At 36.2% G+C, this 19,734-nt stretch overlaps 1 protein-coding gene across 5 annotated transcripts in view; it reads right to left on the bottom strand.

The window, feature by feature from the left end:
- Window positions 1-19,734, bottom strand: part of Slit2 (slit guidance ligand 2) — a 346,124-nt gene that overhangs the window by 39,273 nt on the left and 287,117 nt on the right. For 3 of the 5 annotated variants that reach the window (XM_052734901.1, XM_052734905.1, XM_052734902.1), the window contains 5 exons: window positions 17,693-17,856; window positions 8,607-8,731; window positions 8,379-8,476; window positions 7,123-7,262; window positions 3,013-3,039 (listed from right to left, as the gene is read on the bottom strand). In XM_052734901.1, the coding sequence (XP_052590861.1) occupies window positions 3,013-3,039; window positions 7,123-7,262; window positions 8,379-8,476; window positions 8,607-8,731; window positions 17,693-17,856 (554 nt within the window). The remainder of the gene's footprint in view (window positions 1-3,012; window positions 3,040-7,122; window positions 7,263-8,378; window positions 8,477-8,606; window positions 8,732-17,692; window positions 17,857-19,734) is intronic. The other 2 variants (XM_052734903.1, XM_052734904.1) reach the window with 1 other exon arrangement.

Below are 19,734 nucleotides of genomic sequence, written 5' to 3'. Positions count from 1 at the left end.
TGGAAAACCTTACCTCTCCAAATAAACAAATCTAAAAAAGGGTGTTTTTTAATACTTCCTGCATAGACGTCTATAGCTGAAGAATTTAGCCAATTTCAATAGCTACTGCAAGTCCAAAAAACATTAAACTCCCTTTTCAAAGTAAATAAATCTAAATTAGATGGAATAAGACTGGTTAAGTTAAACTGTTGTTCTGGAATCAGTGGGCACTGCCTGTGAACTAATGAGAGCAAACAGTTCCTCTAAAATGTTTTATGAAATTCAAATGCATTTAAGAGAGCTCTGAAAGGTTGGAAGATGAATAGAAACCACACGACCTTGCAAGACTGCCAAAGTACTTTCTCCAGTTAAAGTGGTTAAAGGAGACTACGGCATTAGCTTTCCTTATTGGAAGGCCTCGGCTACGTCCATAAGCAATATTGACCTTGAAATGCAGACCTTGAATATTTCAGTGCAGAAGAAACAATGGTAGTGCCCTCTTATGAAAAAAATCACAAATATTGAAAATGATGCACACACAGAGCCTAAAAATACTGCCAAGAGCTCTTCAGCTTTCAATATGCCCTTGTCCAACACATTCGGTATGACCTTGTATAGGTGTCAATATTCAACAGCTAAGATAAACGACCACCTAGGCCTAAATATAGTGTATGTATTTACAGTAAGCATAAAAAGTAAAAACTGAAAAATAAATGTAGTGAAAAAATATGGAAAGACCTATTTCATGTGTACATTTCTCAGGTAGAGCTATCTACCAAATTCCCATTCTTCTGCCTGAAGGGATGGCATAATGCATAACCTGTCAAAGCAGTCTGGTCCCCAACATTCCATAAGCATGAAAATTTTTTCTTCTCAATGCTTTCCTATAGATTCTTTACTTGGTTGTTATTCTCAAACATCTACATGGAGGAGGACAGGCGTCATTATTCCTGTGTCATAGAAGAAAATAACTGAACCAGAGAGACCCTAGGTTTTATAGATGTTGGTTCCATGATATGAAGTCTAAAGACTAAGCATTTCCAATCCACTATACCAACTATCAACTATCCTGGGGTGAAGTGTAACCTCATTCTCAGAAATACTGTTTAGGCACTGATTAGGTCCTTTCTCTAATTTGCATCTAGTAAAATAAATTGCCTTCATGCATTTGAGTTTTGGGACCACAATTAATTGTTTCAAAGGTCCAGAAGGATGATTGTGTCTAGCAATCAGACGAAAAAACAAGGAAAGCTTGTTTTGCATAAACAATTAGCAATACTGTGTAATCTGAAAAGTAGCCAAGACTGGTAGTAGCTTCAAGTGGGCAGGTTCTAGTAAAAGGTACCTAGGTTATAGTGGATGCTGTAGGTTCAGGGAGACACTATATTTACTTTGTGTATGTTCTTGAGTAAGGTACACATGGTATCATACAGTGTCATTTATTTATAATGCTATTCTTCAGCATTTTACTGTTTGTATCTATAGACTTATAAATTACTGCCATGTCAACCAACCACAAAGGTTTGCTTTTAAAAGAAAATTATATCAACAGAAAATTCTTTGCAATAGCAGATCTTTTATAAATATAAGTGCAAAATATAGTCAACTCATGGTGATTTAAAGCAATGCTGCACTGGCAAGCTTGTTTTTGAGAATGTGTACACATTACTAATTGAGTACATAATTTATGCTTTGATTTAGAGATAGAGTTGGCCTTAGGCGGATCATCAATGCTTTTTGTACTTCTAAAATGGAAAGATGATACTAAATCAAGGAAGTACTGGATATATTAGCAGATGCAGAGCAAGCCATATTTTTAGTCTAACAGATTAAACCAATTTTTATATATTTTCCAACTTCACTCTGCATACAATATGACTACATGAGCAAACACAGTAATCATTTGAACACAGTAACAGAAATGGAAGAGATACTCTATATCCCCACATCATCCTTATAATCCTGTAAGTGTTTCCTATACACCAGGACCCATCAAGACTAGAGTACACTGTTGTTTCTTCCTCTTGGAACTTGGAGTCTTTTAGAAACATGAATGACTAAGAAGCAATGCCACTGGTGAGAACTCTTAGTCTTTAAGACACATGGTCATGAAGAGTCCAAGACATGCTTTCAGCATGGCTACGGAGCTGCCAACTGTATGCCCCCTTCCTGGTTCTAGGTGTTTTTGGGAGCCCAGTTACTACACTGATGTTAGTGATTACACACCAATCTGTCTAATGCCTTAAGAAAACTGCTTAGAACTCACTGGATTTAGTAACATCAATTTGACAGTTTCACCATATAAATCAACCTCTTGGACTTTGTAATATTTATTTTGTAAGATGTTTCATATATAATACATTATTTATGCATACACATGTACAGAAAACATATTATCACCAATTATTTACATGTATATTAGAAACATATATATATATATATATATATATATATAAAATTTATTTTTATTTTTACATTTACTTTTCTGGGATTGAAACCAGGGTCTTTTACATACTAGGCAAGCCCCTTATCATCGAGACACAACCCCATTCATATTATATAAAATGTTTCAATTATTATACACATTTTCAGATATTTTTCACAGTACATAATAGTAAAGTTATGAACTTAAACTTATGAAAAAGTCTTCACTAATTTAAATGCTTTTACTTAGTATATATACTGTATTAAAGGACCTATGTTTTTCATCATATAAATAATATATTCTTATGATATACTTTAAAGTGTCAAACATATAGACAAGTAGAAAATAAGATCTAATTTTTAGACAGTTTTTTCCCACTCAGGGTGAGTGGGAAAAGCAGAAATTAAGTGCATTTCAGTGAATCATTTTATACTGTTTCACGCAGCTATGTATGTACCAAGGATCTCTATGAATGATTTGACATAGGGCTTTCTGACTTCATCTCTTGTCAACATCTTCACCCAGCACACCCAGTAAGATCTAGTAGCTTAAGAAGACAGAGAAGAACTAAAGTGAAAACCATAATAGACTTAAAAAGAGCAACTAACCTTTTTCCACCTCATTCAGATTAGCAGCTGGCAGCGACAAAGACAGAAGAGACAAAAGACATTTTACATTGCAATACAACAGTAGCACACACAAAGCTAATGCGCAGCATTAACAACAGAGAAGGCAGGCTGAGAGAGCAAACAGAAGCCAGGCTTAGACTTCTTACCTACAGCTTGCCGAACACACAAACATGGAGAAGAATAGGGCCAGAGTAAAAGCCACTATAGCAAGCTAGAGACTGGCAACTAAATTGGGTGATTGACACCTCAGCTTTAATGTAGTAGATGTGAAGTGAACATTTTTGTAGGGCGCCAGAGACAAAATGGGAAAGTTAAAGAGTTCTTCATAATTTCCACAAGATTGACTATGACAATAAATGTGCCCAGTTAATATGGACTGTGCCATTGTGCTGAGTAATTCTATTTAATAGAAAATCTTGAAATGTGACCAACTTGTACATACTTCTATATGGCCCTGTGAGAGTAGGATTATTGAAGACACATATTCTTGACAAAACAGATCCAGAATTAGGACAATTGGAAAACATCTCCCAGCCTAATATTTACTTCTGCAAAACTATTTTTTCCCAGATCAGCTCCAAATCTAATACTGTCTAAGTAAAGTTTTCCAAGGATTCAATATTGTAGCCATACCATATTCCTAAATTTCAGTTTATACATTATGAGTTAATCTAACTTCAGGAATTCCTCGAGAACTTTTCTATAGGAAATGTTTTGTTTTATGAAAAGCATACACTAATAATTAAGAAAAACAAATCAAATCCCCAAATCTCTGAAGCTAAATCAAAAATACAGAATTATTTTTCAATAATTTAATATTGCCAAATCCTTATTTTTATTTTTCCCATATTTCACATATCAATTTTAATATAGAGTCACAGGGGACTAAATTTTTAAAAATTAGCCTTCCATGAATAATGCTAGCAATGAGGTGTCTTCCAGCTAGGAGAGCAGAAAGTGGGCCTAGTATGTAGAAAATAATACATCTGATTATTAAAGTGGAGAGGGTCCTGTAAAATGTAGATAACAGAAAAACACTATTGACCCATACAGTTTATGTTATCAATCTTTTTAGCAGAGGAGGGCAGGAAATAATTCATCAGCTACATGCATTGATATTTGGTTACTTTGAGTTTAACTATGCCTCTATACATTGCTGAAAGTTGGTCCATCTTATTTCAAGTATTTCTAGCTCAGATTTACAGGCTACTTGTCATTTCCTGATTTCCTTGTCAGATTCTTTTCAGATCTCTGAATTTTCTCCTTTGACAAGTGTTCATCTTGACATCGATGTTAAATGAAAGCATTGTCACCACGATGATTTACAAGCTTTCCTGGTGAAGCCTTATTTGTGGCTATCAAATAGAATTCACATTTTCATTGTATGCCTTTCAGATACAGAGTAAAAAAAAAATTCAAAGGAAAAAGCAACTGACAGCTTAGATCATTATTAAAACAATGGCAATGTTATTATATTCTGTGAGGATAGAAGGGCTTTTTGTTCTCAGAACTCACATGCATTAATCAAATTCCATCTTAAATGTAAAACGATAAAGCCATATTATAAGGAAATCCCTCTGTAACTGCAGACATGGGTTAAACAGGACACAGAATTCTAGATTCTGACTTAAGCTTCACTGTAGGTGAAGGTCACCTATATGCCACCAACCTCAGAATCTGAAAATGGCTGTTTGACATTTTGTAAATGCACTCATTTCAGATGTGCACAAAACTCTACATTTAAGAGATGAGTTATGAGTTCATCCCATTTAGATATCTTCTCTATTGCCAAGCTGTCAAGTCCATCATGACTCAGGGGACTCAGTCCAATGTAATAAAGGTAGGATCTCTGCTCTGTGTCGTGCACATCTCCAGTTCAATATTTGTCTTGATCCTTTGCCTAAATTAAGGCAAAGAGATATTTGTAATAGCTACAAGTAAATTGAGCAATGCTGTCTAGGTTCTATTTCAGAGCCAAATGTTTTTGACAGATAGACATGGTGGGGGTCCTTCATGACAACTTTTATGAATGTCACATTTTGGCAAAGAAATGGTTTAGCTAAGCTTTGAATTATTGTGATATAGCACTAAGAATGACATCTGGCATAGTTGGAGAAGGGCTATTGTATTACACTTCTCAGAAGAGGGCACACAGAAATGAATTCTTTAGGAGGGCACACAGTGCTTGGGAACTAAAGCAGAGCAGGTAAGAGGAACACTCAAAAATTGCTGTGAATAATCAGAATAAGAATTAGGAAATTGAGCATCAGTGCAGCTGGATCTGCTCTAAACAACCGAGATGTACTTACACCTTATGGAAATTATCATAGGAAGACATACAAGAACCTTAGAACATATGTGATCTCAAGTCTCAGTTACACCAGGAAGAAAGTATATATAAATTCCTGGCTTCTCAGAACTACATACACAGCTTTTTATAATCTTACAAAGCTTGGGAGCCCAATTTCTTTGGTAGAATCAAATAGAGTGGGTTTATAGATGTTCTAAAATAGAGTGGGTTCATAAGCTTTTTCCATGAGCTGGACAGTGATGGAGCTATAAAGCGGCTCTATCCAAGGTATGACTAAGAAACAGATTCTTATTTAACAGTAAACTTCTTAAACACATATAAATAGCCAATTCAATAGATCTCAGACACTCAGGCTATGTATAACAGATTTAAATCTTTAGTCATAAGCTAAAGGAAGATATCTGACACGTGATACAGTGATAGAGATGGGTGGGCAAACTGTGTGACAACAAAAGTCTATCTGATATGCACTTGTTATATTATGTTAATGCAAAAGAGTAAAGAATGATCAAATTCTGACTCCTTGCATGATAGCTATGTATGTATGTATCTACATATCTAATTTTTATCTTGATCTATCTATTGCCTATTTATGTATCTATCTATGTACCTATGTATTTCTTTATCATCTACCTATCTATCTATCTATCTATATCAATCATCCACCTATCATCTTTCCATCCATCATCCACCTATCTATCATCTATCTAACTATCCATCTGTCTATATCTAGTTCATTAGTATTGTGACTCCATGGAAAGGGCAACTTTAGAAGCATCTAAATACATCTAGGTGGTTAAAACTGAATCTCGTTACTCTATGTTGCATTTTCCCATAATAAAATATACATTCCCATCATGAAAGACATTTAGTATAATGCAAATTTTTGCTTGGAAATATTAATCTTAGCTACCTAGATAATTATTTCATTATTTGAAATTATTAACTATGTACTACTTTATGAAAATAAATGCAACAAATGAAAACACCAAGTAAAATGAAAATGGTAGCTCCTAAAACAGTGACAGAATCTACTTCTGTGTTTATCTTTAGAGATAACATATGTACCATTATCTTTCTCTATCCCTTTTGGATGCTTTGTTAAAGGAAAAGCTGACTATGGCATTTCTTATGCACAGCCACACAAACACATCAGAAAAGCTATTCTTTCGAAAAAGACAAGGCAGAAATTTGGTTCTGACTTTATAGAAAACTGGTCTAAACTGAGAAGAAAGTTTAGCAATTTGAATAGTCTGATTAGGTTTGTCAACCAGAGAGAAAATATCATTAAAAATGTGATACTCTCCTAAGATTTCCAGAAAGCTCATCTTCCTGGCAGAGCACCAGTTGAAGGACAGAGCTTGCCGGAGGTTAACATTCACTACTGAAGATATAGTATGGACATTATTTATTTCAAATGCTGAATTGTGTTTTGGCTATGTAAAGAAATGCACAAAAATATATATTGACAAAACATTCTGTACAGAGAAAGTAGTTTGAATGGAAACGTCATTGAATTATGGTTCCAAAAGTTTAAGCATGACCCCATCCTCGTTTATTCTTCTAGAGATCATGACCTTATAAGAAGGGTGCATGGGTTGAACTGAGCTTGCTGCATCTTTTATTTGGCAGATGAAATGATCCCTATGTATGTTTGTTATTGCAATTAAATTTCCAAGTTATTGAATAAGAATGGCTTGGTAAATAAATATAATAGTGCGATGATCCTTTCAAATTTGTACACTGATGGATGACATAACATTTTCTATTCTTCATACCTGTGTATTCTGGTGGGCAAAGGCATGTGTAGTTGTTAATTCCGTCAACACATGTAGAATTATTTTCACAGTCATTATCTTCACAATCATCAATATTAACTTCACAGTTTTCTCCTTCAAACCCATCAGCACAACTGCACCTAAGCATCAGGGAAAAAGGCAAGAAACATTTTTGGGTGCCTTTTCAAACTTTGTGGTCAAAATATTTTTAAAAAGCATAAATATGCACACCAATTACAAAGCTTTTAACAACACAAAATTGATTTTTAACATTCTATGAAATTATATACTATAAGGGACCAGCTAACAATCCAGAAAACATTTAAAAAGGAAAATGTATGGTGGCTGAAAGATAGCAAATGGATCCATCTTCTTAAAAGTCATTAAGTTCCAATACATTTTCAAGTCCAAAGGACAAGCAAAATTTCCCCCACTGTCCTAGATATGCTGATTCTCAAGTTGGGAATAATTCACACTCTTTGTTTACAAATAAAGAAGAAGTGGTTCTGATATTTTAGCTACTTTTTTTATTATTTGAGAACCTCCTACATGGATATAACATCCTTTAACTGAATCCACACCCTTTGCCTCCCACTAGATCCCTCCCTGACCCCCTCAGCCCATTTCCTGCCCAACTTCACGTGCTTTCTCTTACGTTTTAACCCAGTGATGCCACTTAGTGCTACCTCTATATGCAGGAGTGCAGACACACCTACTAAAGCATGAGTAGCCTTTCAGGAGCTACAACCTCGAAGGAACCTGACTCTCCCTCTACTAGAAGTCATTAACTGCCAATAGTGCTATTGCTCTTTCAAATGACCCAAGTTTTGTTCCCAGCAACCACATCACGAAGTTATAGGCAATCACCTATAACTCCAACTATGAGAAAATCAGACACTTCTGCCTCTGTGAGGCAATTGCACTCAGATGCACACACACACACACACACACACACACACACACACACACACACACACACACTCACGTGATTAATATTAAAAGTTTGAACCTAATTTTTAAAAGTGTATCATCTGTAATTCTATGTGTAATGTCCTTGATGGCTTGTAACAATAAATAATGTTAGATTTCTTTTTTGCAACTATAAAATATGAACATTTTCATAGTAATACATGTTATGTGTACTTTAACGTTCTTCTTGAAACAATGGCTTCTTATTTGAAAATGATCGTGCACATTTGTTTCGTTACTTTTGTTGCAGTACTTCAGACAAAGGAGATCACAGTCAGACTACTTACCAGAATCCATCACTCTCTCCTTCTTTTAAATGGCAAGTTCCTCCATGTTTACATGGGTTACTAATACAGGCATGGATGGGAACATCACAGTCCTGCCCCTGGAGAAGAAATGCATGCGTTTAAGGTAAATACAAATAAAACAAGCTAGGTCTTAGAACACAGAGAAAGAACAGTCAAAAAAAGATAGACAATGGGAACTAATTTCTCCCAAGTGTGATTTCTACTTACCTTGAAACCATATGGACAAGTGCATCGATAAAAATCAACTGGGTCATTATTACAGGTGCCATCATTTTTACATGGATTTGATAAACAGGGGTTACATTTGGCTTGAATAGTAACATCCACGGGACCTACAAATTAATAGACAAATATGAGAAAGGGATGTATTCTCTTTTGTCATTACCTAAATTCATTTATACTCCTTAATAGAACAGTAAAATTTGTGTAAAGTTATTTGTCATTCAGCTTTACATGATTTTCTTCTATGATAGTACAAGAAATCAGTATCATCACATGATGCCCATGAATTCCAAAAGAGACCTTCTAACTGTGGGGAATATCAGACTTCTGAGTAACAATGGGACTCTGCTTTCATAGCTAAGGTAGTTAGAAGCTAGAATTAATGACGCCACTGTCAGGATATGAATCCCTTTAAGCACTGAATAGTATTTCTGGACACTATCCATGGCAATGGCCTATATTTCAACTTCAGCCCGCTTAATGGAAACTCCAGTGCTATTTTATGTATATGACAACATCTAGAAAATGTAGTATCTTTTATATTCTTTGTATTCTTGAGTCATTTGGTTCATTAGTATAAGATGTGGCAGGTGATATTCCCAGTTTGTCTTCTCTAGCAATAAGATACCACTGAAATGAGCCTATCAGTCTCACATTTTAACACAGTTTATAGAAACCTTGTGATCTGTGAAAAGTCTGATTAACACAGACCAGCTTCAGAAAATTTCTACTCTTCACACTTTTATGACCTGTGGCCCAAAATGTGAAAATTAAACTGTTCTCTGTAAAGTCATGTTCCATTGACACTAACTTCTGTATGGTTTGTGAGAACCCCTTAGTTAACTTTCTGCAACTGCTCTGGACTGGGACAATGGCAAATTAACATCTTTATATAGAAAGTACAAGTACTTTGAAATATGAACATCCATCATACTTTCACCAGCAGTGATCTCTGCATGGGTCCTTATACTCATTGGAAAAAGCAGTGGCCAATTAAATTCCACATTTCATTGCACACAATTCCTAGCACAATCACTAGGATATTTGCTTTTGAGACATTTGGATAGCACCCCAAACCATTATTAATCTATCAACTTGGTAACCTCCTCTGGTTAACTCCACTCCACCTATCTCCCATCTTTCCCTATTTCATGCCCTCCTTTCTAGAAGAGTCTTTCACAGCAAATATTTTGGTGCTCTGGCTCTCATAATCTTTCTGACCCTTTGCCCCCATGTTCCCTGAGACTTAAATGTAGGTGTTGTGTTGATATGTATTAATAGGGAGTAGACAGTTATCTCTGTATTTTGACTACTTGTGACTTTCTGTAATGCTCTCCTTCTGCTGTGAAGAGAAGCTTCTGTGATGAGTGGTGAGAGCTACCCTCATATATGGATATAAGAATAAGTACTTAGAATGCAGTTAGAAATTATACTGGTTTGGAAAAGTGGAAATAGTAAGTTCTATAGGTCCCATGACTTGACTTTGACTCTGCCAAAACCAGAGGCAGTTGGCTAAATTTATAGTGCGAGGCAAGGACTCCCCTGTTTTGAGTGGCCTTAAGTTCCATTAGGTAGTTAGTAGTCAGCTCCAGAATATCGGCATCACTATTGTGCCCTTTGAAATATCTTTCCTTGCTGGACATTGTTTGGTTCCTTGGCATCTCAGTTAGAGAGGATTATTGATTGCTTTTCTCCACTGGTAGCTTTCATAGTCCTTTTCATATCTCTCTGATTTTACCAACTTTGCTTCTCTCTATATTCCAACCCTTTAGAATCATTACCCTGGCACCGTGATGATTTCTGTTTGTTTTTCTACTTATATTTCAGTATTTTAAGTCATACCATGTATCTTTTATTTGACTCCAATTTGTAATTCATTTTCTGTGCAGTGATCTCTCTCATTATTTTATCCTTATGTCCTTTAAATTAAGGGGAATAATACCTTGATCCTGTCTTAAGGTTCCTATAGAGACTATTATAGTGATCATTAATAATAGAGGTGGAGATAAAAGGGTAATTATTAACTAGATTAATAATAGTCAGCTAATGATTTAATCTTTTTAGAAACAGAAGTCTAATTTGTGAATCTGTTGTGGACCATGAAAAATAGGAATAATAGAGCAATGGTAAGAAGCAGTGAGCTGTTTCTTTCTCTCTCCTTGAAAAGCAACTATATCCTTCAGTTTCTCATGTTTGAAGCTAACTGTTCCCAATGGAGGTTTCCTGCCAACAAATTAGCCCCCATGAGATGTGTACCACCAAGAAAGACATCTCACCTTATGGAGACAGATATTTGCTAGTGTCAGTGAAAAGAAGGAGGAGAGTGTATGCAAACTGGTTTGATTTAAGATTAATTTTAACTTAAGAAAGCACTACAGAGCAGAGGTGTGTTTAGCTTAATAATTCAAAGTGAAAATGAGAAGCTTGGTTAGCACTCCATCTCTGTTACCTGCTTTAATAGAGGGACTGCTGAATTTCAAATCCACTGAAGTCTGAAGGCAGACCTGCTTACATGACTCCAACCACTAGCTAGCTACGCATCTTACCCCAACGTTGCCAACCCCCGAGAATTCTATCTCACTTTGATTTACTACCAAAAGCTTCAGACAAATTCCGACTATATCCCAGAATTTTTTTTTATTTTCTGATCTTTTGGAAACACTAGTCCAATAACAAACTCCTGTCCAGAGTACATGAAAGACAACTTCAGTAGCACATGGGGGATTTTGATACCAGGCTACTGGACTGAAAGGAGGTCTTTTTTAAAAGCAAGACTTTAGGTTATACTTGCTATTACAGAATTTCTTAAGCAATATTATCAAAGGCATATTTATCATTCATCAAATATTTATGGGCATCTACTTTGTGTAAGATGCTAGGCTCCAGATGATCAAATCCGAATGAAATGCCTGAGTTTCTTGAAAATCTTACAGTTCAGCAGTAGAGATATGCATGTGTCAATTAGAGAAAAAATAGTAAGGGTAATGACAGCACATGTGATGAAATGTGCATTTTAAGTTTGTGCAAGCTGTTAAGGGAGATTTATGAAAGAAATTGAAATAGGATCCTAGATTCCATGGGAAAATTCATGGCCAAATATTTGTGCCCACTGATGGAAATCTATTCAGAGTTTAATAAGACTAAGAACTGAACTCCATAAACAGCTAAGAAAGAATGCAGTACCAGAAAAATATATGAAGAAAGAGGCAAAGAAAATGTAAAAAAAAAAAAAAGGAACAGTGGCTATATCTAATGTAAATGAGAAGAGCTAATGAGGATAATTAAAATGACATCACTGGATTCAGCAGGACAGAAGTCATTGCCCTTATCATACACTTCCAACATAGGAAGGAAAATGGCAGCTGATGATGGGTGATTAAAAAGTCCTCTGAGACCACTGGACTTCCTCTTTGGCTGGTTATATGTGCCTGTGGCCAGTAAAGAAATTCTTGAGCTATGATGGTTTAGAATAAATAGTAATTTTTCTTATAATTAGTATTACCATTGAGAATATGGTTATAAAGTATTCAAGGGTGGATTATTAGGTGTTAGTTCTGTGTATCTATTTAAATAAATGCATATTAAAACTTTCTCAGCTTCAAATGTTAAAAAGTGTAATGAAAAATATATTTACTCCCTTTTATTTTTATGAGTGATTATATTTGCAGATAACTATTTATATATACACATTTTCCTTCAGATGATGAACAAATTAAAAATTCTCCAAATTAAAGTTATTTCAAAGTTATAGCTGTAAGTTAGTGATATGAGTTCTGAAAACGTAAAATGTTTGGATTGAATTTGAATAATGCTTCAAAGCTGATCTCACCAGTAAATTTTTCATCACTTCTAGTTTAGACTAAATTATTTAACCATCCTTACCTTGGTTCATGATTAATGTTAATATTAAGTAACAATTTTGAAGTATAAGCCAGAGGCTTTACTCAAGCTGCTCAAAATTTCTCCCCCAAAGGAAAATATGAATCTTCTTAAGAAAACCACTACTATTTCAATGTCATTATGGAGAGACGTATATCTTCCCTTACAATTCTAAAATGGGCAGGATTATTAATATATAAAATTAGGTAAAGAAAAGCAGTAAACCAGATTGTGGTATAATGTCAATGCTTTAGGATTTAAGAAGTTCCTAGAATTACTGGATGCTTGAGCTTTTATATATAAAGTAGTGAAGTAAAGAAATAATGAAGATGATCCTCCTTCTTCTCTTCCTCCTTGTCTCCCTCTTCCTTCCCCTTCTCCTTTTCCTCTCTGTCTCCTCTTCCTCCTACTTCTGTTTACTGGGGACTGAAACCAGGACTCCAAGAATTCTAGGCAATCAACTTAACAATAACATCCTCAGTTTTTACATTTCTTTTTGTTGAGAAAGGGAATCACTGTTTGTCTAAGTGCTCCATACCTCAGGCTGGGTTGAGATCTCCTTGCCTCAGCACCCTGAGTAAATAGGATTATAAAGATGTACACTAGATCCTGATGAAATAATTGTCTTTTGTAGTCTGATTTGAGCTTCTAGTTGTGAGACATCTATCTATCTCAGCCTTGTCCTCTCCACTATGTCTTACTCTCAGATCACCTGGCCAACTCTATAAACCCCCTGATAGCCTTCTGGTGCCATTTAAATTCCACCCTTGTTTGATCTAGCTAGATATTATTTATATATTTCCATCTAATATCTATTTCTGTCACATAGAGTCTATATTTTACTGTGTAAAAACATAAGCCTCATGCAAATGGGAGTTTATCATTTACTGGATCCTTAACATGTTGGAACATTGCTTTATAATTTGTCCGAACTCCAACAATATTTAAGTGGATAAAATATCATATATTTCTAATAGAATGCTTACTGCTCAGTATATTTGAGCTGCTAATAAAAGTATATCAGATGAAAGTAATGAATAGCCAGGTGGTGGTATCACACGCCTTTAATCCCAGGATTTGGGAGGCAGAGGCAGGCGGATCTCCATGAGTTTGAGGCCAGCCTGGTCTCCAAAGTGAGTTCCAGGAAAGGCGCAAAGCTACACAGAGAGACCCTGTCTCAAAACAAAACAAAACAAAACAAAAAACAAAAGAAATGAATAACTTAGCTGTGTGCATAGCTAAATCTAGATAAAGCAGGAGCTTTACAAAGTGTATTTGAAGTCAACAACAACAATAACAACAACAACAACAACAACAAATCACACTGGCTTTCTCAGTGAAAAACTAGACCTAGAATAGGCAAATAGCTCTTGTTATGTTAGAAGATTACTTGATCACACCAGTGTTACTGAGAAGAGGACAAACATGTGGTTACAAAGACAGCTCATAATCCTTAACACCTTTTTCCCACTCAAGAATGTTCTGACTTGGTTACTAACAAATATGTTATGGCCATGTACTTTATCCCATTCCTTTTTTTTTTAATAGCATAAAAATGTGATCTCCCATGTAGGAAATGTAATGGAAATGGAGAATGCATACTTTAATTAAAATCAATTACATGAAATAATAGTACAGATATTTGCTTATAGAAAAATTACATTTACACATGACAATGCAATTCTGTCTTTAAATTTGTTTTCCTGTTGTAGTTTGATTACATATTGATAAGTCTTAAAACAAGAGGTAGTACTTAGCTGACTCTCATGAATAAAATAAAAACAATTTACAAGGGCATAAATAATGGGGGAATTAAGTTAAAATATGAAAATACCAAATTATAAAATACTTAAGGCCACCTTGTTTTACTGCTTTCAAGATCATAAAGCATGAACTCTTAGCAGGACAGGACTCATGAGATATCCCTGAGTGGATTGTTCCAATAATAGATTAGAATGAGTTGTCTGCAGCCAAACAAATCATCACTGGAGGAGGGTCCTCAACTTTGGTTTTCATGGTATACCACTGTAGTAAGGCTGTAATGCTGTGGGATGGTCTGTATGTCAAATTGCTCTAATTGGTCAATAAATAAAACACTGATTGGCCAGTGGCTAGGCGGGAAGTATAGGTGGGACTAACAGAGAGGAGAAAAGAAAGAACAGGAAGGCGGAAGGAGTCACTGCCAGCCACCGCCATGACAAGCAGCATGTGAAGATGCTGGTAAGCCACGAGCCACGTGGCAAGGTATAGATCTATGGAAATGGATTGATTTAAGATATAAGAACAGTTAGCAAGAAGCCTGCCACGGCCATACAGTTTGTAAGCAATATAAGTCTCTGTGTTTACTTGGTTGGGTCTGAGCAGCTGTGGGACTGGTGGGTGAGAGAGATTTGTCCTGACCGTGGGCCAGGCAGGAAAACTCCAGCTACGCTGTAAGCTTATTAATATCAGTGGTTAATGTAAAAACCTTTCTATTGAAACTTCTAGGAGAAACAGTAGTGAGTTCTGATGTCAGAGATACATGGTTCACACTGTAGCTCTTTACTCAGAATCAATCATTCTCAAGTGGGCAGTGCACAGTTGTTCCATAGGAATTGTGAGAAGATAAAGTGCTCAGGATAGAGCCAAATACCCCAATCTAGTGAAAAGTCATTGTTATTGTTACTATTAAAAAACAACGCACTACACTAAGTGGAATCTTGCTTTTGTTTCTGTTAAAATTAGCTCATCTCTCTAGATTTTTATTTTAATATTACCCCAACCAGGGGGTGTTGTCTGATGGTATTTTGTTGGTGTCTTGGAATGTTAAGAGTGATGCAATTAACTGCACAGCTATACTGGGTGCTTTCTTTGTGTAAGGCAGTGTGACTTGTACATCCCCAATCATTTCATTTTTGTAAAGTGTGTGTGTGTGTGTGTGTGTGTGTGTGTGTGTGTGTGTGTGTGCACATAAGTAGAAAGTGGAGACAAATATTGTGTGAATATGCAAGTGTGTAAAGGACAGAATACAACCATAGTTGTTGTTCCTCAAGCACTGTACACTTTCTCTTGTGTGTGCACATATGACTGTGCTCATGGTGTATGTGTGTGATTGTGCCTGTGGAGGCCATTGACTGATGTTGGTTGTTCTTAATCACTCTGTGTTTATTTATTTATTTTTTATGATAGGAGCTCTCACTTTCTTAGTTAGGGTTTCTATTGGGGCAACAAATTACCATGACTGAAAAGCAAGTTGGGAAGGAAAGGGTTTATTTGGCTTATACTTCCACATTGCAGTTCATCACTGAAGGAAGTCAGGACAGGATCTCAAACAGGACAGGATCCTAAAGACAGGAACTGATGCAGAGGCCATGGAAGGGTGCTACTTACTGCCTTGCTTCCCCTGGCTTGCTTTCTTATAAAACCCAGGACCACCAACCCAGGGATCGCACCACCCAACATGGGTTGGGCCTCCCCACTTTGATCACTAATTGAGAAAATACCTACGGCTGGATCTTATGGAGGCATTTCCACAACTGAGGTCCTTCCTCTCTGATGACTCCAGCTTGTGTCAAGTTGACACAAAACCAGTTAATACACTCACTGAACCTGAAGTTCACTGATTCAGCTAGACTAGCTGGCTGGTGAGTTCCAAGGATCTGCCTATCTCCATTCACACATAGCTGGTGTTATACACGTGTGTCACCATGTTTAGCTTTTACTCAAATACTAAGAATCCAAACTCTGATTCTCATGTTTATGCAGGAAGCATCTACCATGTAGATGCTAGAGAATTTAGTGACTGGGCTATTACCTCAGTCTTCCACCTATTTTCTCAGAAAGGGTCTCTCACTAGCCTGAATTTGTCAAATATACTAGATTAGATGACCACTGAGCTTCAGGGCTCAATCTCAGCAATTCTAGGGATTATACTCAAGTGCTACTCTGCCTGTTTTGTTTTTTGTTTGTTTGTCATGTGTTCTAGAAATTAAGCCAGTCTTTATTCTTGGAAGGCAAATACTTGACTAACTACACCACCTCTTCAGCCTTGCCAACTCTTCTAATCTTAAAATTCTTTCATGCCAGTACTAGCTTATCTGTTTATACATGAGAAAACTGAGGCACAGACTGGTTATGCCATGAAAATAGGTTTTGCTAAGTACTGGGAAATTAAGCTATGGATTTAACCAGGGAGACTAGGGTTCAAAATGCATGAGGTGAGCCACTACACAGCCTTGATTACTTAAATAAATTTTTTTTCATGCATAAATGGTCAAGTTTTAGAAGCTTATTTTTTGGCAGTGTATGCAAATGTAGGAGAGAGTGATCACACCACAAACTGCTCTGTATTCCATAACATCGATGGTTTATATTTTCTTATTTTATATATGGAACTTGCAATATATTTTCTTCTCTAGTAATTCTGAGTAGGTTTTTAAAAATAGCTACAAATTAAGAAGAATGACAAAAATTGTTAAGTAAATCCACATATTTGGTTTCCCTGAATGGAATGATGCACGAAATGTCTAAGAGTGATTATGTCTATCTACTGTGACCAATAGTTAATTTTATTTCTTCTTGCAAAAAAAATGTTTATTATTGTTTGCATTTCCCCATTTAGATTTTTCTATTTACACTATGAATGTTTGCGTTTCCTGTTCGTTGGATGAGAAAAGAAAATAACATTTATTATGAAGATACTATTTAGAATCTACAAGTGCATCCAAAAAGGAGCATGTAAGGGAAGAGGCAGGAGCAGCAGCAAGAGGGAGCACTACATAGGAAGTCTCAGGACAGGGGGTGAGTGGGAACGCCTGGCTGGAACACTGGGAAGCTTGGTTCAGTTCTGCTTACCTGGGATTAGGAAGCCACAGGGCCCTGGCAGCCCTGAGAGCAGGGCAGGGGGGCACATTCAGATAAAGCAAAAGCAAAACATTTTATTGGTTAGAGACAAAGAAAGTCATTTCTAATTTGTGCACTTCTACCTACATTTTCAAGAAAATCTATCCATTACAGTGGCTCTAAGTGGATTTTAGAGCCCAGTTCTTTAATTGGGAATCACAGGAAATGGCCTCTCTTGTTCAAGTGGATAGACAGAGAACATAAACTCTTTCCAAATAGATCTTTGAAGTCCCCTCACAAGACTCTGCCATTTTTGTGGTGATTAATGTAGAGAATTTTTCAAAAGAATTACAATTAATTAAAAGCCATACCTTGACATGTGAATTTTTTGGAGGGAGTTGTGAGTAACAATTTATCTGCCATTTCTCCAGGCCCAGCACAGCGAGCAATTCCAGGTTCCTTATATTCCGACTTCACCCAGTCGGATAACCACTGCATGTTACAATCACAGTAAAGAGGGTTGGCTCCAATCGCTCTGGAAAAAGAACACCACAAAAGCACACATACACACACACACAAGTATGGAAGTATTGTTATTTCCTAACAGAACAGGTTCACAGTGATGCTCAGTAGAAAATCCCTATGGTTTTGTTGATGCCAACAATTTAGGAGAAAATGGAGAAACTGCGGATTACCACTTTCCTTATTTTTGTAAAGCTGGGATAAATAATGATAACAGTTTCTTGGGCTTTCCAAAGTATCTTCATACTTGGAGAGACACATGTTATCTTGGATGTTAGTACATTCTAAGTGCAAGTTAGCACTTCTTGCATTCTCCAATTATTTATTGAGAACGCAGTTACCATGCAAGATTCTGAGGACTCCAGTATGAACAGGGAATCATTCTTGACCCCCAAAGAACTTCCATTTCTTTTTTTTTTTTTTCTTTTTTTTTTTTTTTTTTTTGGTTTTTTTTGAGACAGGGTTTCTCTGTGTAGCTTTGCGCCTTTCCTGGAACTCGCTTTGGAGACCAGGCTGGCCTCGAACTCACAGAGATCCGCCTGGCTCTGCCTCCCGAGTGCTGGGATTAAAGGCGTGCGCCACCACCGCCCGGCTAGAACTTCCATTTCTAAGAAGACTGAAGTATGGACAAACACAAGTAATCCTCTGTAGTAGTTACATAGCAGAAGAATTTACAAGATGTCTGTAATGAGCAGGATGACTTCTCTGGGAGGTGATGGTAGGTATGAGAAGTCTACCCTATTTGAGGTAATTAATTAGATAGAAAAGGATGTTGCTTCAGGTAAAGGACCATCATAAAGACAAATGAAGCCTATTTTCCAGAGCTGATTTACACCCTCACTGCTCTGTCATTTTCTGTTTTTTCATTTTAGAATCCTGGATTTAGTTATTCAAGCAATAACAGTAATGGAGCAGTCATGAGGATAGCAGCTAGCATTTCTGACATCATTACAGTCTGCAAGAGCAGGGATAACCCATTTATATAAATTACCTGATTTTATTTAAAAGAATAATATGTGAGGCCAATATTAATAACAAGTTATTATCATTAATTAGTGGGTTCAGAAACTCACCATGCTTGGACACAGGAGTTATGGTATGTAGGTCAGTTTTTTCAAAACACAATTACCTTCTTATTAGTAACAGAAGTTTGCAGTTTAATCATAATCTATCTCATTCATTTTTAGGAAACTTTCTAACATATACTTGCAAAATCATAACACCTTATATTGCAAAAATAAATGTCCAAATTGAATCAAGCATCATAATGCAGTAAATGTTTCTTTTGTATATATGTCAGCCTGAAACAGTTCAAATCAAAACATGAACATAATGGTGTTTTTGATTAATTGTTCTCACATCTATTGACATTTCAAAATGCCTTCCTGAATCAGAGGATAGATGGAAGAAGTGAATGAGAAGAAACATTAATGGCCTTCAGAGTGAAAGAAGAAGGCATAACTGAGAAGCAAGGCTGATCAGGGACAGGGCAAAGAAACTTTGAACTAGTTCACTGTTGTGGGGAGAGTCACATAATGAACATTTTGCTCAGGTCAAGCAGTATAGCCTTCTCTCATGCTGTGTGGCCTTTTCTGATCCATGACCCTAAATCTACTATCTCCTTTATGTAGCATTCTCTAAGACAACAGCAGCTGCAACCCCAAAATTAACTGTTTATTCATACTGTATCTCACGAACAAGACATCTGAGGAGATTGCAAAAAGAAACCTTGGTGTGGACATTTAATGAGGTAGATCCTGAGGCTCAAAGATGAAATGGTAAAGATCTTGCCTCCTGTAGCCTTTGGTCTAATGGAATGAATATGAATGGAAGGCATCCATCTGATAAATGGATATATACAAACCCTATTGATAACAGAGCTTCCATTAAG

The sequence above is a fragment of the Peromyscus californicus genome, unplaced genomic scaffold (assembly GCF_007827085.1).
Source record: "Peromyscus californicus insignis strain IS unplaced genomic scaffold, ASM782708v3 Scaffold_13__1_contigs__length_99412109, whole genome shotgun sequence".
NCBI classification, from domain to species: Eukaryota; Metazoa; Chordata; class Mammalia; order Rodentia; family Cricetidae; genus Peromyscus; species Peromyscus californicus.
This window is presented reverse-complemented; position numbering and strand designations above follow the sequence as displayed.